The following is a 25,962-nucleotide window of genomic DNA, read 5'->3' as shown; positions in this document are numbered from 1 at the left end:
CTGACGGTTTCATTACCAAAATCATACAGGAGGGTGAGGTTGACAACCTTCATCTGGTTTTGTCCGCCAGGTAGCGTAATTGCAAATAAATTTGCTCCTACTGGGAAGAATAAGGAATGAATGGACGCATCTACAGTCCAATGGAAAGGCATTTCAATTAAGTCTCAACCAATCGGACTTCTAGGTGGGCGTCTCATTTTAAAACGCCACAGTTCACTTCTGCACCAGATGAACATTATGTATGCCGCCTACGTGGGGTGGTCTAAATACAGTTGGTGATAATAGAAACGGGTTACTAAATAGATTTTCAGCAACACAACTCAGACTTGCGAATATGACTCCGCTGTATAGCATCGCTGTTGTCTGGTTATTTACCTATGCGCTATGCGAGGATTTTTGTAAAAATGCCAACTTCTTCGGCGGGGCACACACAACGTTTGTGAATACCCCGCGACCGAGAGATTCGCCGGTGTTGTCTGGACACAACCTTAAACGGAGCACTGACCCCGACGGAGAGACGTGCAAATCTCTAACGGGATTCGAGTCCACGCTGAAAAATAACACACACACCGTAAGTTTTTTTTCTTTATATTATCAACCTGCTTGTATAAAAACATTTTTTAATGTCAAACTGCACATTGATTTACATTTTTATTTAACTAGGCAAGTCTGAACAAATTCTTATTTTCAATGACGGCCTAGGAACAGTGGGTTAACTGCCTGTTCAGGGGCAGAACGACAGATTTGTAACTTGTCAGCTCGGGGATTTGAATTTGCAACCTTCCGATTACTAGTCCAACACTATAACCACTAGGCTATCCTGCCACCCCATTTCGTGTTGGCTGCAACCCATATATCCCACCACAGCGAAAATAATCACATTTCTCTCGGATTTGATTGAGGAATGGTCAAATCCATTGTGATAATTTGTCATTTGTGACCTTTCAGACTGCTGTGGTGATACTGACTCATGGTTCTCATCACCACGTGGGCTATACATTCCTAATTGGCTGATTGATTAGAAGGATGAACTTTATTGCATATTCTGACAAGAGTTAGTCTGTCTTAAAGCTAAAATCGTTGGTTGCTGCATTTTTTATTTATAAATTGATATATACCCATTGATACTTGACCAACTCGAGGCATTTATAAATTGTGTTCTCCAACCGCCGACCTCATAGAACATAAAATATAAGCTTGTTTTACTCCAATTTCTGTAAACAATGTAAATGTACCCCCCATCCCCCTTGCTGTATAGCCTCAAAACATAGTTAAAAGGACATTTGAAATCATGGATGGTCTGTCCTTGCATCCATAGCTCTGTAAATGAATTTGAGAGTGGTTACATTTCTCCAGGCCCATCCCTCAGCGTTTTACCAAAACAGGGGCAGGGTACCTGCTTTGCTATTGTTTCTACTAGGGATTCTAGCTTTTCGGGATTCAGGCAAAGTGAGTTTGACCCAAGGAGTACCCTACAGCAAAGGGTCAGGTGGAGTGAATATGCATTCCGGTTTCTCATAATGCATCCATTATTGATTGAGAACGGATCATATTGTGGCCTCAGTCTCCTACATTCGGTAGGCCTGTCTCTGTATAGTTTGGTAATATATGCTGTGATTTAAATACACAAAGTCTCATTTCATTTTCACCCCCAGACCCTAAAAAATATGATATTGAACATAATTGAAGGCCAGCATATTTATAGTAAAGTATAGACTGACTGAATGAGAACAATGATGGCTTAGGATGTCTATGGGCCAAACATAGCTCAAATCATCATGATTACTTATGTTTTAACCTACTGTTGCTGGGCATGTTGCTTTGCATCACGTCTTTCTGTTGACAGAGCTGGCTACAGCAGCCAGAGTGGTTGCCTGTACTGCAGAAAAAGGTGTTGGGGAATGTAAATTGCTGTCTGTAAGCAGCAGTTTTGTTGTGAGTTCATATGACTGTACACTAGCAGGGTCTCCTTTGAGTGGATTCTCTCTGTGCAGTTCTCTGCTCTGCTCTGCTCTGCTCCACTGTGATGCAGTAGGGAAAGGGACATAGTGTTTCATTACTGTTTGCAACATGAAACAAATTATGTAAGTATCATGTTCTGAGACTGACAAAAAGTTAGCACACTGCATGCATGTCATGATTGAGGTGGAGAGGAAATGCAAACCCCTGTAACATATTTTCTGCATGTATTTCCCTGTCAGTCAACACTGGCCTGCCTTTGTCACTGAGGAGTCAGGTGATTCTGTTCAGCCAGTTGAAGGCAGATGCTAATGGGGTTATAGTGTAAGCCACCGCTAACTCAGGCTAAATGTGGCCATATGAGGAGCAGCAAAAATGGCAGTGTTTGTCTGGGCTAACCCGCCCCATACGCTGTGATGCCTCTGGCTCTGCTGTTGGCCTACTAGAACACTCTTGCAGCCCAGACTCCACATGGCTTCTCTGTGTGTTTAGTGGAGTGGGTTGTGGGCCCTGCAAATGTGACTAAATGCTGAGAGGTCAAGGGATCCACTCCTACAGTTAAATAAAGGCCTAGTTAAAGGTTAAATGTAAAAATGAAATACAACTTTAAATACAGCACAGGAGGTTGCTGGCACCTTAATTGGGGAGGACGGGCTCGTGGTAACTGCTGGAGTGGAATGGTATCAAATACATAAAAACACATGGTTTCCATGTGTTTGATGGTATTCTATTCGCTCTGTTCCAGACCTTATTATGAGCCGTTTTCCCTTCAGCAGCCTCAACTGTTAACCGGCATTAACTTTGGGAGCTAACAAGTCTAAAGGTCATGGGCAAGGTAACATATCATTTTGGTGAAACATCTATTTTACACAGGATGAATATAGTTTGTGGGTCTATGAGCCCTTCTGTGCACAGACCGCTCCCTAATAAAGCACAGAGGTATTGTTCATGCCATGGTTGAGCTGTTTCAACTGAACCAAATTTAACTCCTGCCATTGATGTTTTATTCTGGATCAAAAAGGGGCTTAGGTGGTGGGTGTGGTGGGTGTGGCAGGGGGTGTGGCAATGGACACAGTTGGTGTGGCTGAATTTTAGATAACTTTTAAAGGCTCCCAATTTGATGTTTTTTTTTGTTGTTGTTGTGGCAGTTTCTTGAATTTTTAAGCCAATTTTCTGCAATTCTCCTTGGAGCCAAGATACATTTTTGCAATTTTAAAGTAAATTCCAAAGAATTCTACACATTTTGCCATGGAGCTGAGAGAAAATGTTGCAATTTAAAAGCACATTTCCAGGGATTCTACATACTCTGCCATGGAGCTGAGAGAAAAGTAAAAAAATAAAAAAAATATATATATACACACACACACACACACACACACACACACACACAGTTGAAGTCGGAAGTTTACATACACTTATGTTGGAGTCATTAACTTGTTTTTCAACCACTCCACAAATGTTTTGTTGACAAACTATAGTTTGGCATGTGTGCACGACACAAGTAATTTTTACAACAATTGTTTACAGACAGATTATTTCACTTTTATAATTCACTGTATCACATTTCCAGTGGGTCAGAAGTTTACATACACTAAGTTGACTGTGCCTTTAAACAGCTTGAAAAATTCCAGAAAATTATGTCATGGCTTTAGAAGCTTCTGATAGGCTAATTGACATAATTTGAGTCAATTGGAGGTATACCTGTGGATATATTTCAAGGCCTACCTTCAAACTCAGTGCCTCTTTGATTGACATCATGGGAAAATCAAAAGAAATCAGCCAAGACTTCTGAAATAAAATGTAGACCTCCACAAGTCTGGTTCATCCTTGGGAGCCATTTCCAAATGCCTGAAGATACCACGTTCATTTGTACAAACAATTGTATGCAAGTATAAACAACATGGGACCACGCAGCCGTCATACCGCTCAGGAAGGAGACACATTCTGTCTCCTAGAGATGAATGTAATTTGGTATGAAAAGTGCAAGTCAACCCCAGAACAACAGCAAAGGACCTTGTGAAGATGCTGGAGGAAACAGGTACAAAAGTATCTATATCCACAGTAAAACAAGTCCTATATCGACATAATCTGAAAGGCCACTCAGCAAGGAAGAAGCCACTGCTCCAAAACCGTCATAAAAAAAACCAGACTACGGTTTGCAACTGCACATGGAGACAGAGATCGTACTTTTTGGAGAAATGTCCTCTGGTCTGATGAAACAAAAATAGAACTGTTTGGCCATAATGACCATTGTTATGTTTGGAGGAAGAAGGGAGGCTTGCAAGTCGAAGAACACCATCCCAACCGTGAAGTACGGGGGTGGCAGCATCATGTTATGGGGGGGCTTTGCTGCAGGAGGAACTGGTGCAATTCACAAAATAGATGGCTTCATGAGAAAGGGAATTTATGTTGCTTCAATATATCCACATCTCAAGACATCAGTCAGGAAGTTTAAAGCTTGGTCGCAAATGGGTCTTCCAAATGGACAGTGTCCCCAAGCATACTTTCAAAGTTGTGGCAAAATGGCTTAAGGACAACAAAGTCAAGGTATTGGAGTGGCCATCACAAAGCTCTGATCTCAATCCTGTAGAAAATTTGTGGGCAGAACTGAAAAAGTGTGCGTGAGCTAAGAGGCCTACGAACCTGACTCAGTTTAGAGTATGTAAACTTCTGACCCACTGGGAATGTGATGAAAGAAATAAAAGCTGAAATAAATCATTCTCTCTATTATTCTGACATTTCACATTCTTAAAATAAAGTGGTGATCCTAACTGACCTAAAACAGGGATTTTATACTATGATTAAATATCAGGAATTGTGAAAAACTGAGTTTAAATGTATTTGGCTAAGGTGTATGTAAACTTCCGACTTCAACTGTATGTAAATGTGATAATTCAGTTTTCTATTTTTAATACATTTGCAAAAATGTCTAAAGGCCAATTTTGCTTTGTCATTAAGGGGTATTGTGTGTAGATTGAGGGGAAAAAACGATGTAATAAATTTTAGAATAAGGCTGTAACGTAACAAAATGTGGGACAAGTCAAGGGGTCTGAATACTTTCCGAATGTGTCTTTACTCTATTTTCTACATTAGAATACTATTGAAGACATCGAAACATTGAAAAAAATAAAGAAAAACCCTTGAATGAGTAGGTGTGTTAAAACTTTGGACTCATTCTGTATATATTTCACAGTTTTGGACATAGGCGCCCCAAAAAAACTCGTAGGCGGCCGGCCGCTCAAGGGTTTCTCTGGCTGAAAAGTCCCTGCACTGAGATATGCCTCAAGGCCCACACCCTAACCCAGTTTGCTATGGAATTATGATCTCTCACATGGACCTTACCTGAACCCTCCAGCCAATGAGATATGCTACAAACACCATCCAAACCTCTCTCGACCTCTGTCCAAATGTTCTTCAAATCCTCTCGGCCCGAGTCTTGATGACTTCCCAAATGGACACATAGAAGTTCCCACAGTAAACCAGTTTAGCCCATCTCCAGTTAAAATGGCCTTCACAGTACATTATCTAGCCCCTTCCAACTCACAGGAGCTTTGAAACCCAGCGGTAACTTAATTTGGCCGTCTCTCCGGCTCTCTTTGTCCTCAGGGAAGCAGGAAGTGTTTTTAGGAGCAGAACAGCCAGTTCAGTACAGTCCTGGTGTTTTCATGGTAGACAAATACGAATACGGCCAGAGGAATGTTCTAGAATTCTGTGAAATGCCACAACTAAGTTCTTGATGGTCTTTGTGTTGTCAGATCAGTGAGTGAATGTGCTAGAGTTGGAACACCTGAAGCTCCTTTTGACCATGGAAAAAGCACTCCTATTGGCAGTATGGTCCGCCCACCACCTCCTATCCACACTAGCCTGTGCTCCCTCATAAACATTCCCCACATGTTTCTCTCGGACCTCCAGTGAGTCTATCTACTCTAAGAGCAGGCTGACTGGCCAAGACAAGGCACAGGGGGCCAGTATTTTTAGGTTTGTGGCGAGGGCTGAATCTTCTGTGTCAAGACAACACAAGCTTCGGCTCACTTGCTAGTCATAAAAGTCTGTTACAATTCGTGAGAGACTTATACACCTAAATACCGGAGAGATAATTGATTCTGTCAATGCCTCTCTTCCTGCCTCTTCTGGTTTCCATAGCATTGTCAACTGTTCGTTTGTTGCACATGCCTCATTTAAAGAGGAGAGTGTGTGCGACAGTGTGTTCCAACACAGTGTAGCCAAAGATAGTACAATATGATGATTTGCAGAATCTGCTTTTCCAATATAAATCTCTGATCATACTTGTAGGCGATGTCATGCGCAGAAACACGTCATCAGGTCTAATGGTCGTGTCGCACCGAACTGCACATGTGCAGACCATCAAATCAAAGGCACAACTTCGATATAAAGTTGTTTTGATGAAAAGTGTCAGTTTTTCTCTTTCACAAGGTTGTAGCAATGAACATTTCAGCTACTTTAGAGATTGGCTTGAATCAAGGTTTTGCATTGGTTGGTCTGGATGCTGGTGGGAGGAGCTATAGGAGTATGGGCTCATAGTAAGTGCTGGAATGTAATAAATGTAAAGGTATCAAACATAAGGAAACCATATTCTGTTAATTCTATTTGACAACCCTCCCACTCTGTCTGCCGAATTCTTTCTCTTTGCTCTTGTTTTCCTTAATAGAACGTTGGTGGGTGGAGCTGGGAGGATCGTCAGCGAAATGGGACACACCTGGGCTCGGGTGTGTCCTGGGGATAAATACACCTTTACCCCATTCATTGAGGAGACTCTCTCCATGCAGACACACTGTTAGTTTTGGTTGTGGTGTTTTGTGGCTTGTTTGTTTTGGCACCTCGCAACATCTCTAATTTTCACCATATATGCACACAACCACTCATTAACACTACTGATTACACACATACACCATTGTTAATTGTTTGTAGATTAGTGTTTAATAAATATATCTGTTATTCCTTATCTCCACGTTGTCGCCCTCTTTGTTACGGGCTACGAGCTGGTTCATGACACATTCCAGCCATTCCAATGAGCTCATCGTCCTGTAGCTCCTCCCACCAGCCTCCACTGACCTATACCAATCATAGAGTATGTTTACTGTACACGCACACTAATAGTTCGATACCAAACTGATTATGGCAGTAGGCCGAGTATTCCATTAGCCATGTAAACACCGTACGTTGCTTATCTTAATTGGTGTAAGGTCATAATCGAAGTAAGCATATGCAAATGTAAACACCTAGTTGTCTCTGCAATCTTTCAAATTATTAGGACATGTAAAGACCTTAATCGGCGTTCCAGTGGTGTGTTTGATGTGTGTATGTGCTAGCAGCAGCAGTGTAAGCCTCTCTCTTTTCAAACATTATATAACCGAGCTCAGAATCAAATAGGCTTCCCAAAAATAACATGGTCCCTGTGGTAGAACGTTTATTTTAATTGCCGATTTTCTGCATTTGTCAAAGTCCCACAGTCAACTTAGTGTATGTAAACTTCTGGTCCACTGGAATTGTGATACATTGCATTATAAATGAAATAATCTGTCTGTAAACAATTGCTGGAAAAATGACTTGTGTCATGCACAAAGTAGATGTCCTAAACGACTTGCCAAAACTATAGTTTGTTAACAAGAAATTTGTGGAGTGGTTGAAAAAGGAGTTTTAATGACTCCAACCTAAGTGTTTGTAAACTTCTGATTTCAACTCTATATACAGTGGGGCAAATAAGTATTTAGTCAGCCACCAATTGTGCAAGTTCTCCCACTTAAAAAGATGAGGCCTGTAATTTTCATCATAGGTACACTTCAACTATGACAGACAATTTTTTTTTTAAAATCCAGAAAATCACATTGTAGGATTTTTTTAATGAATTTTTTTGCAAATTATGGTGGAAAATAAGTATTTGGTCAATAACAAAAGTTTATCTCAATACTTTGTTATATACCCTTTGTTGGCAATGACAGAGGTCAAATGTTTTCTGTAATTCTTCACAAGGTTTACACACTGTTGCTGGTATTTTGGCCCATTCCTCCATGCAGATCTCCTCTAGAGCAGTGATGTTTTGGGGCTGTTGCTGGGCAACATGGACTTTCAACTCCCTCCAAAGATTTTCTATGGGGTTGAGATCTGGAGACTGGCTAGGCCACTCCAGGACCTTGAAATGCTTCTTACGAAGCCACTCCTTCATTGCCCGGGCGGTGTGTTTGGGATCATTGTCATGTTGAAAGACCCAGCCACGTTTCATCTTCAATGCCCTTGCTGATGGAAGAAGGTTTTCACTCAAAATCTCACGATACATGGCCCCATTCATTCCTTCCTTTACACAGATCAGTCGTCCTGGTCCCTTTGCAGAAAAACAGCCCCAAAGCATGATGTTTCCACCCCCATGGTTCACAGTAGGTATAGTGTTCTTTGGATACAACTCAGCATTCTTTGTCCTCCAAACACGACGATTTGAGTTTTTACCAAAAAGTTCTATTTTGGTTTCATCTGGCCATATGACATTCTCCCAATCTTCTTCTGGATCATCCAAATGCTCTCTAGCAAACTTCAGACGGGCCTGGACATGTACTGGCTTAAGCAGGGGGACACGTCTGGCACTGCAGGATTTGAGTCCCTGGCGGCGTAGTGTGTTACTGATGGTAGGCTTTGTTACTTTGGTCCCAGCTCTCTGCAGGTCATTCACTAGGTCCCCCCGTGTGGTTCTGTGATTTTTGCTCACTGTTCTTATGATAATTTTGACCCCACGGGGTGAGATCTTGCTTGGAGCCCCAGATCGAGGGAGATTATCAGTGGTCTTGTATGTCTTCCATTTTCTAATAATTGCTCCCACAGTTGATTTCTTCAAACCAAGCTGCTTACCTATTGCAGATTCAGTCTTCCCAGCCTGGTGCAGGTCTACAATTTTGTTTCTGGTGTCCTTTTACAGCTCTTTGGTCTTGGCCATAGTGCAGTTTGGAGTGTGACTGTTTGAGGTTGTGGACAGATGTCTTTTATACTGATAACAAGTTCAAACAGGTGCCATTAATACAGGTAACGAGTGGAGGACAGAGGAGCCTCTTAAAGAAGAAGTTACAGATCTGTGAGAGCCAGAAATCTTGCTTGTTTGTAGGTGACCAAATACTTATTTTCCTCCATAATTTGCAAATAAATTCATTAAAAAAATCCTACAATGTGATTTTCTGGATTTTTTTTCTCATTTTGTCTCTCATAGTTGAAGTGTACCTATGATTACAGGCCTCTCTCATCTTTTTAAGTGGGAGAACTTGCACAATTGTTGGCTTACTAAATACTTGTTTTGCCCCTGTGTGTGTGTGTGTGTGTGTGTGTGTGTGTGTGTGTGTGTGTGTATATACACATATATATCTCTCTCTCTCTCTCTCTATATATATATATATATATATATATATATATATATATATATATATATATATATATATATATATATATATATATATATATGTGTGTGTGTTTTTTTCTCCCTGATTTTTCAGGTGGGTGCTGCAGCACCCCTAATTCCAGTGACTATGATTATCCTCCCTCCTGAGGAGGGAGAGAAATTTGAAAATATCTTAAAGGTGAGCTGCACACACTGATTCCGCATGTGTTCGGTCATTACTGAAGCCCAAATGAGAGTTGTCTTTGGGGTGTGATTTAATGTGGGTGTGTCTTTGCCATTCAAGCTCAACAAACAAAGACAGTAGTGAGTAACTTAGTGACGTCTAAGTAAGCAAAGAGAAGTTTTGAAGTTGATGATTTCTGACTGACTCGCCGTCTCAACATGATCTGCTAATTCAGTTCAATGTGTCGGCTAAAGTCTGTGCTCATCTTGTTATAGCACTAAAGGGTGGACCAGCTCCATATTAATGGCCATGATTTTGGAATGATGTTCGACGAGCAGGTGTCCACATACTTCTCTTGATGCAGTGTGTATACGGTGCTTTCAAACTAGACCCCCCTTCATGTTTTCCACATTTTAGAAAATTGACTAAAAGATGTTTTCTCATCATCTACACCCAATACCAACGCGGTTTTAACGCAACTCTTTTTTTTGCACCGCCTGGATCACACCTACAGCGTCACTGTGCAAAATGGTACACAGCATCATCTGGATATGTGTGCAACAAAAGTTCAACATTCACCTTTGCTACTATTTTTGTCAAGCAGTCTACGGATACAATTGGATGCATATGTTCGATAAATTCAACGTATGCACCACACACACTGCACTGCAGCTGTCTCTGCAGGGCAAACCCTTCGTTCCATTGGAAATGAATGTACTTCTGGTGTAACAAAACGCAAATCACGCTGTCAGTGTAAGTGAGTCGTTAATTCTTCCATGGATCTCACATTAAATTCAGCATAACGGGGATGTAGCACTGTTTAAACTAACTATTCAAATGCCACAGAGAAACTTGGAATAACCTGTACTTGGTTCGATGACAACTTGTAGAAGGCTTATATCTATATTTTGGAATGTCGGTTGTTGATTTCACCACAAAGGGAATAGAACCCTTTTTCTGTTAACTTAAATGAATCACGACCCGGCATAGGATATCAACAGTGACAACGGTTGACTGTCCAAAAAATTTATTGGTGTGTGGCCAGCGACTTTTATAGAGAGACCCCCCAAATGCTCTGTGCCATTTCATTAACTCCTCATTCTATGTCCTGCACATCCCAGCGGTACAAAACCAAAGATATTGAGCCATTTTAAGCAATCAATCTTACGTCATCGTGATGACTGAACTTTTATACTAACATCACCAATCTGAGGTAAAAATGATTTATAATTCCACTAAATTGTATAGCTTGAAAATGAAAGCTTGTCTAAGGTAGTAACACAAACTGTCCACATTAGGGAAATTAGCACAGTATACAATTTAATATTTTTTATTTTATTTAACTAGGCAAGTCAGTTAAGAACAAATTGTTATTTACAATGACAGCCTAGGAACAGTGGGTTAACTGCCTTGTTATGGGGCAGAACAACATATTTTTACCTTATCAGTATGGCAAAATAGTTGGGAGGAGTCTTTACGTTAACATTGTGTTTGGATGTATTTCTAATACCTAAAGACTTTTCCTGCTTGACGTTTTCTAAGACCCATTTTTCATCCTATGAACTTGACATGCTCATGTTTGTTTTTACATGGAAGTGCCCCTAAGCAAGGAACAGAAGGATATAAGCCTACAGTGTGTTATACAGTAAATAACCATTAACAACACTACCTACATAAGACATTAGTGTTATCAACATACATTATGATTATTCAGGGTAACTTGTCAGTAATGCATAATGTCATACTGAAAACTGAAGTATTTAAGGAAAATACAATGAATTATTCCACACATCCAGGACTATATGTTGCTGCTTATTACCTTTGTTCTGTGTAGTATTCACCTTCGCCATTTGGTTGAATGTGTCTAAATGTGCAATAACAACATCATGAGGGTCAGGCTGGTTGGCTGTTTTTTCCCCCTGGTCTGTGGTCAGAATGTACAGAGAAAACATGTCCTGTTCCCTGTGTGTGTGTGTGTGTGTGTGTGTGTGTCTCAGTGTGTCTCAGAGCTGGGTTGCAGCCAGCAGCACAGAACCAAGGAAAGCAGCACAGTGATGTTCCACGTGCTGTTTGTGTCCAGAGGATAGAGAGAGGGACGGAGAGAAGGGGGCAGAGAAAGGGAGGGAAGGAGAGTTGGACGGCTAGATATAAAGAAAGAAATGGATAGGAAAGAGATTAAATAAGGGGCAGGGAGGGAGGGAGGGAGGGAGGGGTGGAGATAATTAGTGATGGGGAGGAAGAAATGTAGGGTGAAGGAAAGTTTCATGGTTGGCAGTTTTTTTGTTTTTCCATATTATCCCATCTTCACTCAATAGGGGTGGAGTCATCGGCTGTGTATGTGTCTCCTCCCAGATGCTAATAGCTGACTGAGCTTCAAGTAGGACCAGACTTTCACCTCACTCAGCTCCAGCCCAGTGCCTCAAACCTACTGTACCTAGACCTGCAATAGCCCTATACACAGTACCAGCCAGATCCATGCATTTAGAGTGTTGGACCATTGAGGATTCTGCATTATGAAGCATTTACATGAAACCACAACATTCTATAGCAGCCATGTTAGCACGCCATTTACATTAAATGGGGAATATTTAAATAATGTCATGTACCTGAATGTCTAAAATTAGATCAATATTCAAAATTCTAGATGTTGGCCCAACTCTCTAAATACATGGCTCTGGTATAGACACAGCTGCCACCTGACACTGCAGTCCCTCTCTCCCTGCTCCTTTAAGCTTCATACCCAACCCTCCAAACCATATATGACATTTACACAGCTTCACCTCAAAGATCACAGCCTGCATGTGTTTGACCTTTATATCTGGAAATATTGATGTAGCACTCTTAACACCTCGAACCCTGCAGAATAAGGGGCTCACTGTGCTGGCCTGTAACCTCCCAGCCCTACAGTACACCAGTGGCGTGTGTGCTTTAGCTCTGGAATATTTCGTCATAGGATGTGAGCTCATGTCTGGTCTGTGAGGTCACATCCTGTCTGGCAGTTAGGGTTTGTAGCTGTATTTGATAATTAAATTACCCCCCCCCCCCCCCCCCCCCCCCCCTCCTGCTCATCTTCTGTCTGTTGATGGTATCAATTCATCCCCTCAGGCAGTCTCCTCTCTTCTTCATCCCCCTCTTCATACTCCTCCTCCCTCCCACCAAGTTAAAAGATATCTGTCTGTGACAGAACCTCCTCTGGTCCCTGTCATCCAGCTGGAGCTGCTGACTGGGCTGACCGAGGCTGACCTGTCCCACACTGCCTTGCTGCTTTGTTTTGGGTTTGAAACTCAGGGCAGGGTATCGGTTGTCCAGGCAGCCTGGCAGGGGTTCAGAGGAACAAATGAAGAAAACACGTTCTTGGTTAGATTTGACACAGGTGTACAAGCATTGGTCTTGTACTGTTATACTCCTAAGAAAAGCAGAAGCCTTTCCACCCCATAACATGATCAGATCATGATCAGATCAGATCACTTCAGAAGAGGGATGAAGAGTGAGATGATTCCTTTGGAGCAGGATTAAGGAAGGATTGAGGGATTGTATGAACAGATCTACTGTATTTGGAAGAGGAAGGATGGAGAGAGAGTGTGAGGAACCAATGCTTTTGAAGAAAGGATGGAAACTTGTGCTCACACTTGGAGCGATCATGTGTTCCCCTGGACCTGTTTTACTAGTAGTTTCCATAGATCATGTGTTCCCCTGGACCTGTTTACTAGTAGTTTCCATAGATCATGTGTTCCCCTGGACCTGTTTTACTAGTAGTTTCCAGAGATCATGTGTTCCCCTGGACCTGTTTTACTAGTAGTTTCCAGAGATCATGTGTTCCCCTGGACCTGTTTTACTAGTAGTTTCCAGAGATCATGTGTTCCCCTGGACCTGTTTTACTAGTAGTTTCCAGAGATCATGTGTTCCCCTGGACCTGTTTTACTAGTAGTTTCCAGAGATCATGTGTTCCCCTGGACCTGTTTTACTAGTAGTTTACAGAGATCATGTGTTCCCCTGGACCTGTTTTACTAGTAGTTTCCAGAGATCATGTGTTCCCCTGGACCTGTTTTACTAGTAGTTTCCAGAGATCATGTGTTCCCCTGGACCTGTTTACTAGTAGTTTCCAGAGATCATGTGTTCCCCTGGACCTGTTTACTAGTAGTTTACAGAGATCATGTGTTCCCCTGGACCTGTTTTACTAGTAGTTTCCAGAGATCATGTGTTCCCCTGGACCTGTTTTACTAGTAGTTTCCAGAGATCATGTGTTCCCCTGGACCTGTTTTACTAGTAGTTTCCAGAGATCATGTGTTCCCCTGGACCTGTTTACTAGTAGTTTACAGAGATCATGTGTTCCCCTGGACCTGTTTTACTAGTAGTTTCCAGAGATCATGTGTTCCCCTGGACCTGTTTACTAGTAGTTTACAGAGATCATGTGTTCCCCTGGACCTGTTTTACTAGTAGTTTCCAGAGATCATGTGTTCCCCTGGACCTGTTTTACTAGTAGTTTCCATAGATCATGTGTTCCCCTGGACCTGTTTACTAGTAGTTTACAGAGATCATGTGTTCCCCTGGACCTGTTTTACTAGTAGTTTCCAGAGATCATGTGTTCCCCTGGACCTGTTTACTAGTAGTTTCCAGAGATCATGTGTTCCCCTGGACCTGTTTACTAGTAGTTTCCAGAGATCATGTGTTCCCCTGGACCTGTTTACTAGTAGTTTACAGAGATCATGTGTTCCCCTGGACCTGTTTTACTAGTAGTTTCCAGAGATCATGTGTTCCCCTGGACCTGTTTACTAGTAGTTTCCAGAGAGCTGCCTGCCTGCCTGCCTGCCTGCCTGCCTGCCTGCCTGCCTGCCTCCTGTGGCTTTATAGACTTCCTAGAGTAGCAGACACTCTCCAGGCCTTACCTCTCCTCATAAACAACACATAGAGGCAGGCTAGTGGTGGGGGGAACCATAGCCTCCTCTCTCCACAGACCTACTAGATGTAATTCAGGGTAGAATGGAAGAAGTGAACTCTGGATTAGTGGTAATGTAAGACAAACACTCTTTGCTCTCCACCTGACTTATTTGTCTTAGCTCTCTCTCTTCCTGGGGGGTAATCTCTCGATCAGCTCTCTCTCTTCCTGGGGGGTAATCTCTCGATCAGCTCTCTCTCTTCCTGGGGGGTAATCTCTCAATCAGCTCTCTCTCTTCCTGGGGGGTAATCTCTCAATCAGCTCTCTCTCTTCCTGGGGGGTAATCTCTCGATCAGCTCTCTCTCTCTTCCTGGGGGGTAATCTCTCGATCAGCTCTAAGGCACACACACACACACACACATTCTCTCTCTCACTGTCTCTCTCTCTCTCTCTCTCTCTCCATCGCCTGCAGACTGGACTAAAACGTTAGGGGGCCCTCAGGAGAATTAGGGGCCTGTGTGCGCAAGAGTGTTTTTGTCCTGCTTACACAAGTCACTCTCTTGTTCTCGGGCCTCTCAGCTTGTCAGCCAAGTAGGAATGTAGGTCACACTCACAGTTCTATACAAAGAACATAGTTTGACAGTTGGGACACTCAGCAACAGCCTGGGAGGTGTGTATGTGTGTGTGTGGTCAACTCTCCCTGTGTTGAACAGGCAGGGTTTGGATAAAGGAGAGTAGGAAAAGGGGAATCACACAAGTGAATGTCCCTCTGTGTTCTGTATGACATCACATTGTGTCAAATCTGACTGTTTCCTGTACCCTGTGATTTCACTTAGCGTAAACCACACGACGCTACACGTGCTGTACCTCATGTTCCTTTGTAAGACATGTTGATAAGCCTTCTCTTTCTCTCCTGTCTGCAGTATGCCTTCAATGACCTGAGTGGCTCAGTGTCTCTGGCCTGGGTGGGAGATGGCACAGGGGTAAGAAGTGTGTGTGTGTGTGTGTGTGTGTGTGTGTGTGTGTGTGTGTGTGTGTGTGTGTGTGTGTGTGTGTGTGTGTGTGTGTGTGTGTGTGTGTGTGTGTGTGTGTGTGTGTGTGTGTGTGTGTGTGTGTGTGTGTGTGTGTGTGTGTCCACCTGTAAAACCTGTGTTGTATCTCCACAGGTGCTTCTGGTGCTGACCACATTCCAGGTGCCTGTCTTCATGATTCGCCTTGGCCAGTCTAAACTCTACCGCAGGTCAGAAACTCCAGATTTAGGAGATACGGGTCTATTTTTACCTGTCTCAACTTGTCAGGGATTGAATCGCACATTAACTTTTGGGGTCACCCTTAAAATAGTGGAGTTATGATACTTTTAATATAAGGATTCCTGATTTGTATTGGGAGTGGTAGGTAGGTTTCTGTACATTCCCCCCATGTCTCTCTCTCCCAGCGAGGACTATGGAAAAACATTCCAGGACGTGACCCACCTGATCAACAACACCTTTGTTCAGACTGAGTTTGGCATCGCCATTGGTCCTGACAACTCTGGCAGGGTCAGTACTTCTTCCCTTCATGACTACGTAGACATATTCTGTCTGTATAGACTGGATTCAATCCACAGATGCACAGCTCCAGTAATCGAACTAGTCTTTGTTTCTCTCTGGTACTACTACGTTGAGTTATAATTGCTCTGATTGCCCAGAGAGTTAATGCACCTGGTTTCTCAGATCTAAGCCAGTTCCCTGTCTCCCTCTATAGGTGATCTATTCTGTCGCTTAGTAATCTCCTGGGTTCTCCTATGATCCACTGTCTCTCTGTCCCCCAGGTGATCATGACAGGGGATGTGTCAGAGGGAGGGGGATCCCGGATTTTCCGCTCGCTGGATTATGGACATAGTTTTTCCCCAGCGGACCTCCCCTTCTTTCCTCTGATTCAGACACTGTATAACCCCAACGACAGTAACGTGCTACTGACCCTCAGCATCACGGTACATAACCCTGACCCTCAGCATCATTGTACATGACCCTAACCTCTAACCTCTGATCCCTTACCCTCAGCATCATGGTACATAACCCTGATCTCTAACCCCTAACCCTTAACGCTCGGTTAAGGCAGCCTCAGAGGGGTTGGGTTAAATGAGCAAGACACATTTCAGTTGAATGCATTCGGTTGTACGACTGACTAGGTATCTGACTTTCCTCTTTGAATATGGTCTGTTTTTTCCGTCCCTCTCTCCTCTTCTCCAGTTGGACCTGTGGCTGTCTGAAGACTTTGGCTCCACCTGGAGGAAGATCCATGACAGCGTGTGTCTGGTCAGATGGTGAGAGCTTCCATTTAACCAGTTCATTAATCAATCAGTAACAATAGATGTTTTTTATGATCTTGTTTACTTCCAAACAAACATCTATGTCCTCTAGCTCCATATTCCAACAGCATATCTTTTACCTCTGAATCCCCCCGATCCTTCTCCCTTTTTCTCTCATTTACTCTCCCAATCAGTGGTGTGAGCAAAACAAACAGCTAGTGTGTGTGTGTGTGTGTGTGTGTGTGTGTGTGTGTGTGTGTGTGTGTGTGTGTGTGTGTGTGTGTGTGTGTGTGTGTGTGTGTGTGTGTGTGTGTGTGTGTGTGTGTGTGTGTGTGTGTGTGTGTGTGTGTGTGTGTGTGTGTGTGTGTGTGTGTGTGTGTGTGTGTGTGTGTGTGTGTGTGTGTGTGTGTGTGTGTGTGTGTGTGTGTGTGTGTTGTTGTTCCAGCTGTCTTGCCTGTCAGTTGTGACCACATATTTGACTCCAGTTTCAGTGCAGCAACAGAAGTTCAGATCAGGCTAAAGAGCCAGGATGTGGTAGTTACTGCACAATCATCGCCTCGCACAGCATTCTGGGAACTCTGTGGCCACAGCTTCAATTGGAGCTCTGACCAGAATACATTACACAAGCAGTTTGGGCTCCCAGGACAGGGAATCAGGAGTCAGCAGAATAGTGTATATTCATTCCACAACTCCTGGTAGTCAGTTGTACAGTGGGTTGTGGGTTGGTGAATATTGTCACTTCAGCAGCAGTCGAGTGACACCTCAGTCAGGTGGGAACCAGATGTTTTCATTCCTTTAAAGGGGTGTCACGGTGGGATGAGTCCATATTCCACACCATCTGTTTTATATAACCCTGCTACATGTATATGCGTCAGGAGGAATGTACCGGCCTCAATCCCCAGTGAATAGGAAAGATCTCTGTCTGTCCGTCCGTCTGTCTCACTGTCCGTCTGTCTGTGTGATCCTAGGGGTCCCGAGGACAGCATCTACTTCACCACAAACTCTAACGGATCCTGCAGTGAGTAGACCATGACTACAGTCACACAACCTCATGTCAACACAACACCAATAACAACAAATAACTCACTAACAGTAGAATCATTGAGCCAGACATCTGTCCAGAGAGACTGCACGAACAGTAACACATCCACACGATTCACCATACACAATAGCACACAATGACACACTACATGACCAAAAGTATAGGGACACCTGCTCGTCAAAAATCACGGGCATTAATATGGAGTTGGTCCCCCCTCTGCTGCTATAATAGCCTTCACTCTTCTGGGAAGGCATTCCACTAGATGTTGGAACATTGCTACGGGGACTTGCTTCCATTCAGCCACAAGAGCATTTGTGAGGTTGGGTACTGGTGTTGGGCGATTAGGCCTGGCTCACAGTTGGCGTTCCAATTCATTCCAAAGGTGTTCAATGGAGTTGAGGTCAGGGCTCTGTGCAGGCCAGTCAAGTTCTTCCACACCAATCTCGACAAACCATTTCGTTATGGAACTCGCTTTGTGCACAGGGGAATTTTCATGCTGAAACAAAGTTGGAAGCACAGAATCGTTTAGAATGTCATTGAATGCTGTAGCGTTAAGATTTCCCTTCACTGGAACTAAGAGACCTAGCCCGAACCATGAAAAACAGCCCCAGACCATTATTCCTCCTCCAAACTTTACAGTTGGCAATATGCATTGGGGCAGGTAGTGTTCTGGCCAGATGGTGAAGCGTAATTCATCACTCCAGAGAACGTGGTTCCACTGCTCCAGAGTCCAATGGCGGTGAGTTTTACACCACTCCAGCCGACTCTTGGCATTGAGCATGCTGACCTGAGATGGCTGCTCAGCCATGGAAACCCATTTCATGAAGCTCCCAACAAACCGTTATTGTGCTGATGTTTCTTCCAGAGGCAGTTGGGTTCGCGATAGTGAGTGTTGCAACCGATGACAAATGATTTTTACGCGCTTCAGCACGCAGCGATCCCATTCTGTGAGTTTGTGTGGCCTACCACTTCGCGACTGAGCCGTTGTTGCTCCTAGACGTTTCAACTTCACAGTAACAGCACTACTATTCACCAGGGCAGCTCTAGCAGGGCCGAAATTTGATGAACCGACTTGTTGGAAAGGTGGCATCCTATGACTGTGCCACGTTGAAAGTCACTGAGCTCTTCAGAAAGGCTATACTACTGCCCATGTTTGTCTATGGAGATTGCATGTCTGTGCACTGTTGCAACGGGTGTTGCTGAAATAGCCAAATCCACTAATTTCAAGGGGTGTCCACATATTTTGTACATATGGTTTATATAGATGAGCAAATAATCTAAAACTGTACTGATAACAATCATATGTGTTTTGACTCGTCTCTTTCCCTCTCCCCTCTTCAGATGATAAGGGCATGTTGGAGCTGAAGAGGTCTCTAGACTATGGCAAGAACATCAAGACCATCGCCAGCAAGATCTACTCCTTTGTACTTGGAGGACGCTTTGTCTTCGCCTCCATCATGACTGGCACGGTGTGTGTGTGTGTGTGTGTGTGTGTGTGTGTGTGTGTGTGTGTGTGTGTGTGTGTGTGTGTGTGTGTGTGTGTGTGTGTGTGTGTGTGTGTGTGTGTGTGTGTGTGTGTGTGTGTGTGTGTGACGTTAGTATGTGCGTTTCTACAGTAATGTCTGTGTGTGTTATAATGTGTGTGTGTGTGTGTTCCTCAGGGTACCCAGCGTATGATCCATGTGTCGATAGATGGTGGTGATGTGTGGAACATGGCTCAGCTCCCTACTGTTGGCCATGAGCAGTTCTACTCCATATTGGCAGCCAGCGACGACATGGTGTTCATGCACGTAGACGAACCTGGAGGTCAGTCAGAACACACACACACAATTCTGGATTAAGATTCTTTCTTAGATGTGTGTCTTTGTTAAGATCTCACTTGTCCCTTGCTATCCTCCCAGATGAAGCTTTCGTCTACATGACAATAGATGGTTTAGGAAGCTTTATTTACTTAGTGGCACATTGTGACAGACACTGGCATAGGGACCATCTACATATCAGATGACAGAGGGACACTCTACTCCAAGTCTCTGGAGCGCCACCTCTACACGGCCACAGGGGGCGACACTGATTTCACCAACGTCACCTCGCTCAGGGGTGTCTACATGACCAGCGTACTCACAGAGGGTGGGTCTACACTGCCACACACGGACACAGAGACGCACCGTTTTGAAGTGTTTTTCTATACAGTCTGACCCCCCCCTCCACTCCCTCTGTAGACGGCTCAGTGGAGACTGTGGTGTCGTTTGACCAGGGGGGGGAGTGGCGGCCGGTACAACGGCCTCGAAACAGCCGCTGTGACACTGAGACCGCCACCAACCGGCCGGACCGAGTGAGACACACACACACACACACACACACACACTCACAACCCTGTGATTATATATGTGTGCTTTAGCAATACTGTATGTAGCTTTGTATTTCATGAGTGTTTTGTCCTTGTCCCTTACCCACCCTGTGTGTCTACAGTGCAGCCTGCACATCCACGCCTTATACAGCATCTCTATGAAGATGAACGTCCCTCTACTGCCCCTCACACAGTTCAACGCTATAGGCCTCATTCTGGCTCATGGTAACACACACACAGTATACACCAGCCATACTCAATATTTCAGACCCAGAATCCAGACCCAGAATGGGGTTCATTTTTACTGCTGTTGAGAGTTGTAATAGTAGATTGTACAAGGTGGAATTTAGAAATGTGGAAGTGCATGGGCAGTTATGTCATTCAATGTCAGAAATGTTGAGTTAATCAACTAGCCCCCTCAAACTCAACTCTGAACCTCAAAGACAGTTCCACTTCATTATTCCCCTCTAATCGGGGACTGATTTACACCTGGCACACCAGATGGGTGCAATTAATTATCAGGTAGAACAGAAAACCAGCAGGCTCTGGACCTCCTAGGGTAAGAGTTGAATACCCCTGACACTAGCGCTTGGTAGCTGGTTAGCCCAACTTACCTATCTAAATATTGTAGTTATCATAGCCAGATTACATGCCCAGGGGCCTCCATTGATTTTGTTGAGTCACTCCAGTATCATATGAACACACAAGACATGGCAAAATGTGTAGAATTGCAGGAAAAGAGCTTTAAAACGGCAACATTTTCTCTCTGCCAGCAAGAGAAGTGTGAACAGACTGATCAGTTTGGGGTTGCATGGGTTGTGAGGTGGAGGTTTGTTACTACACCAATAAAGGACAATATCCATCCAGATCTTTGCCACCTTGGAACATCTTATACACTGAGCCCAAAAATAACACAATCACAGGCCCACCCTATGGACCACTAGAATAATGGAACATTCATATCCCTATTCCTTCACTCCCCTCCCTCTCTGTCTCCAGGTAGTGTGGGTGACCCAGCGTCTGTGCTGTCTCCTGATGTGTATGTGTCTGATGATGGAGGCTACTCCTGGCTGAGAGCGCTAACCGGACCCCACCACTACGCCATCCTAGACTCTGGAGGCCTTTTGGTGGCTGTCGAACACACATCTGCACCCGTCAACCAGATCAAGTGAGTGAAAGAGAGAGAGAAACAGAAATGGAGGCGGTCCTGCCATTTCAAGTCTTTGCACTCAGGTTGTGTTTGATAATGATGCTAAGAGGCCTTTTCCCCCCTCCATCTCCCCTGCAGGTTTTCCACAGACGAGGGCCAGTGTTGGCATGTGTATAACTTCACCAGTGAGCCGCTGTATTTCACAGGGCTGGCGTTGGAGCCTGGAGCCCACTCCATGAACCTCAGCCTGTGGGGGTACAGAGTGGGCCTGCAGGGTCCCCTCAGTCACTACTGGGTCTCTGTTACCATCGACTTCAAACAGCTACTCTCCAGAGACTGTGAGTGGACTGTGTGTGTGTGTGCATGCGTGTGGATGTGCCTATGCTTACTGGTCTCTATGTCCCCCTGCAGGTGGGGAGGGGGACTATGTTCAGTGGTTGGCGCACTCTGATGACCTCAACAACCCCAATGACGGATGCATTCTGGGATATAAGGAGCGTTTCCTGCGGCTGAGGAAAGATTCTGTCTGCTGGAACGGACGTGATTATGTCATCACCACCCAGCCCACCCCCTGCCAATGCACACTGGATGACTACCAATGGTCCGCACCTCATAAACCTTCACGTCTATGTTACTACTCACTCTCTCTTTACTGTTCATTTGACTCCCTTTCCTCCCCTCACCCATTCAGAGGGGTCGGGTTAAATCTGGAAGACATTTCGGTTGAATGCAATTCAGTTGTGCAACTGACTTGGTATCCCCCTTCCCCATCTTATCCATCTTTCACCATCACCTCTCTGTCTATCTCTCCTTGTGTTCAAGCAAACAACAGACAACAATATGTATCTTTCTCTCTCTCTCTGTCTGTCTCTGTCTGTTGTAGTGACTATGGGTACCACCGTGCAGAGAACAGTTCTGAGTGTGTGGAGCAGGCAGACCTGAAGGGCCATGTTCTGGAGTTCTGTCTTCACGGCACCACAGAACAGCTGCAGACCAGTGGGTAAGGAACTCACCTCACCACAACAACAAAATGCCTCTCTCTCCTTCCATTTTTCACTGTCTCTTCTGCTCTCCATCCTAAAGCTACCGGAAGATTCCAGGTGACCGGTGTGTGGGCGGGATCCAGCCTAAGAGGAAGGAGATTGATCTGAGGAGAAACTGCATCAGCAATGCACTTCACCCAAAACCCCTGGTCAGTGGTAGCATTCCTGCTACAGCAATGCACTTCACCCAAAACCCCTGGTCAGTGGTAGCATTCCTGCTACAGCAATGCACTTCACCCAAAACCTCTGGTCAGTGGTAGCATTCCTGCTACAGCAATGCACTTCACCCAAAACCCCTGGTCAGTGGTAGCATTCCTGCATCAGCAATGCATTTCACCCAAAACCCCTGGTCAGTGGTAGCATTCCTGCATCAGCAATGCACTTCACCCAAAACCCCTGGTCAGTGGTAGCATTCCTGCATCAGCAATGCACTTCACCCAAAACCCCTGGTCAGTGGTAGCATTCCTGCTACAGCAATGCACTTCACCCAAAACCCCTGGTCAGTGGTAGCATTCCTGCTACAGCAATGCACTTCACCCAAAACCCCTGGTCAGTGGTAGCATTCCTGCTACAGCAATGCACTTCACCCAAAACCCCTGGTCAGTGGTAGCATTCCTGCTACAGCAATGCACTTCACCCAAAACCTTTGGTCAGTGGTAGCATTCCTGCTACAGCTATGATACAGCATCTGGTAAAGTCTTTGTCTGGCTCAAGGAGTAGGAAAACCATTCTAGACTTAAGTTAACACCCCTCTCCTCTCTCTCTCTCTCTCTCTCTCTCAGACGGAGGCCAACTTGTTAAGCTCTGCCTCTATAGTACTGGTTGTAATGGTGATTTTGCTCATCAGCGCTGCCACAGGGGTTATGCTCGTCAAGAAATATGTCTGCGGAGGGAGGTCAGTTTACCTCACCTATCTCCTCCCCTACCTTTGTCCTCCCTGTGTGTACAGTATGTGACTGTGGGGTTATCTCACTCAGGTTCCTGGTACACAGGTACTCAGTGCTACAACAGCATGCGGAGGCCAATGGGATAGAGGGAGTGGATGAACTGGACACACACACCACCGAGATGGGCAAAACACACTACCACGAAGACTCAGATGAGGTTCACACACTGCTAGCATACACAGACACACACAGTTTTTGTGTGACACAGCAATTTTGTGTACAGTACATTACTAGTACATTCCTGCTCTTGTCCTGCATCATGCTGTTAGTGTTTTTCCTCACAATATTCTCTCTCTCGTTGTGTGTGTGTTTGTGGGCGTATATCTGTGTACGTGTGGATTTTCCCGCCCAGGACCTCTTGGAGTGAGAAGCGAGCTGCGAGAGACTTAATCCGCCAACCTGACAGCCTACCCAAGACTACTCCCTCTCACCATTGCCTCCTCCTGCCGCCACTAATACTGCAGCTGCTCTGAGACTCCACTCCTACTCAATGACTGCAAACAGTTCCTACATACCTCTTCCCTTCCCAAGGACACTGGCACTAAAGGGATATATCATGTCCTGCAGAGGGCTGGAGAGCAGTGGGACAGGGGCTGTGGGCTTGGGGCCTGTGGAGGGGAGCGCAGAGGAGAGCTTTTGTGTCCCTAAGGAGCTTTTGTTGTGTCTGCAGCCTTCCTTTCTCCACAACGCTTTCTGATGCAGATTCACGGATCAGGCGCTCTATTGCTGTGGTGCAGAGAGTCAGGGTGCAACAGCAGTGGCACTGGGAATGGTGTGTCTGGATCAGAATGAGTTTCTATGGTACAGTACCTGATATGGTACACCCCTACGAAAGAGACGGTATACAAAATGAGATGTGGAAAGCTTTCAACTGAAGTGGTACATAGTTATACATTTAGTTATGTCTGAAATAATTTTTTACCAAGTGCAAAAGATAATCATTTTCATAAACAACATGTGTGAGGTGAAAACGTATACTAAATGTGTTATCGTTTTCAGGCTCATACCAGCTTTAGTATGACCACATTAACAAAAACTAGCTAACCATACAGTACCTTGTCCTACTGTGCTTAGAGTGGACATCTTGAATTATATTACCAAAGCACTTTCATAATTTTGTGTTGCAGAGAAAATGTATCTGATTTGTCATACTGAGAGGGTAGGGAATATGGGGGAAACTACTCAGCAAATTAGTTGTCAAGTCTGAACAGACCATATTGTACTAGTGAATTACTTGAGAAATAATGAAAACTCTTTCCTTTTTTAACCTCTGCCATGAGGCCTACTTAACAATGTCATAACACATGTCATAAACAGTCATGACAGCTGAAATGAACTTAATTTACACAATCTTTACACACACTGCTATTGAAGTGAACTAGTAGGATAGCAGTTTACCCAGCTAAATCTAAAAAATATCAAATATATTTGTGGGTCTGGTATAGTCTGCTTGTAAACTATTTATAAACGGTAGTTTGTTAACCATTACATTTAGATAATACATGTGTAAGGCTTATTGTTCATGGTGTAAATATGATTAAAGGGTCTGATAATAAATGGTTCATAAATAATATACATGTAATTATTAATGAACTCAAATATATTAACCAATGATATGTAATGTTAGCAAATAGTTTACTTATGGTAACAAACTTTTGAATACTGGTATAAAAGCAGATCCTGTCAACCTGTTACTAAGTTATATGTGAATCATTGCTGTTTTTTTTTTATTACGATGAAGGCTATGATTTAATCGAAATCTTGTTTAACAAAAGAAGCGCTATGTTCAAAGTTTGTGTTTGTGGGAATTATTTGATTTTACAATTTGGCAAGTGGACACGTGAAATTAATTGTCCTAACATTTTCTTGTCAATATATTTTATTACCTCAGAATTTCATAAGCTAACATATCTAAGAAATACAACTAGTTTGAGTATTCACTTGTGCTTTATTCAGGTAAGCAGTATTCACAACATAGAGCGGCAGAAATAATCATGGGCCTTCAGTCCCAAGCATTTCATTAGACAATGTTACCTAGTTTCCTTTATAGATTTGAGAAGCACAATATCAACATTTTTGGAGTTAATGCATGTCTACTGTGTAATGAAGTGATTCCATCTCCAAGTGGACCCAATTGAGGGTTAGGAGACTTCCTGACCAGGAAACACTCTGGGCTCTTGCAACTGGTACGTGCTTTTTGCAGTTGCAGGCACTCATTTTCTTTTCACACCATCAGGATTGATTAACCAGCTATTCTAAATGGCAGCTCATGCTGAGTTTTGGTGCAGTGCTATACTGTGAGATAGCTGTATAATGGACATTATGTTTTGTCTCAGATTTCCATCTTTCTGGAAATAGTCTGTTCCATTTTAGGCCTGGTGTATAGTAGTTTGTTTGCTTGTGTTTTTATATATCATTGACAATTTTACAAACAGACTTGGAAAGTCCTCTTTTGCAATATAGGTTGATCTCTTTGAATAAATAATAGTTTAAATGTTGAACTTTCTTGTCATGTCTATTTGATCCTACTTCACCAAAGAAGGCATTATGCTATAACGCTTTAATTCTTTTACAATCACCTTTCAAAGGAACTTGCATCAGGTTTAGTTTATTGGGATCCCCTTTAACTACTGCACATACAGCAGCTACTCTTCCTGTGGTCCACACAAAACGTACAAATACTAGCTACATTTGACACTTTATATGAACCAAAAAAGTGTGTGGAAACAGTGAAACTACAATCTGTTGG

The 25,962-nt window shown here is 43.7% G+C and overlaps 1 protein-coding gene across 1 annotated transcript; it reads left to right on the top strand.

The window, feature by feature from the left end:
* The first annotated feature begins 208 nt into the window (after positions 1–208).
* Positions 209–25,714, top strand: LOC139413468 (sortilin-like). Its single transcript, XM_071160916.1, has 20 exons — positions 209–571; positions 15,318–15,377; positions 15,561–15,634; positions 15,830–15,932; positions 16,205–16,366; positions 16,626–16,699; positions 17,653–17,702; positions 19,068–19,195; positions 19,388–19,532; positions 19,698–19,853; positions 19,946–20,058; positions 20,196–20,298; positions 21,073–21,241; positions 21,362–21,561; positions 21,635–21,824; positions 22,107–22,223; positions 22,307–22,415; positions 23,049–23,161; positions 23,244–23,370; positions 23,566–25,714. The coding sequence occupies exons 1-20, from the start codon at positions 242–244 to the stop codon at positions 23,578–23,580; spliced, it is 2,538 nt and encodes an 845-aa protein (XP_071017017.1). The 5' UTR covers positions 209–241; the 3' UTR covers positions 23,581–25,714.
* The last annotated feature ends 248 nt before the right edge of the window (positions 25,715–25,962 follow it).

This window comes from Oncorhynchus clarkii, chromosome 7 (assembly GCF_045791955.1).
Source record: "Oncorhynchus clarkii lewisi isolate Uvic-CL-2024 chromosome 7, UVic_Ocla_1.0, whole genome shotgun sequence".
In the NCBI taxonomy this organism is placed as follows: Eukaryota; Metazoa; Chordata; class Actinopteri; order Salmoniformes; family Salmonidae; genus Oncorhynchus; species Oncorhynchus clarkii.
Note: the sequence above shows the minus strand (reverse complement) of the source record. Positions and strands in the feature narration are given on the sequence as shown.

Excerpts from the sequence above, each read along its gene's own strand:
- LOC139413468 (XM_071160916.1), top strand. The coding sequence starts at position 242 with ATGCCGCCTACGTGGGGTGGTCTAAATACAGTTGGTGATAATAGAAAC. Across the intron at positions 15,933-16,204 it reads GTCCTGACAACTCTGGCAGG|GTGATCATGACAGGGGATGT; the intron begins GTCAGTACTTCT and ends TCTGTCCCCCAG. Across the intron at positions 19,533-19,697 it reads GCACGTAGACGAACCTGGAG|ACACTGGCATAGGGACCATC; the intron begins GTCAGTCAGAAC and ends ACATTGTGACAG.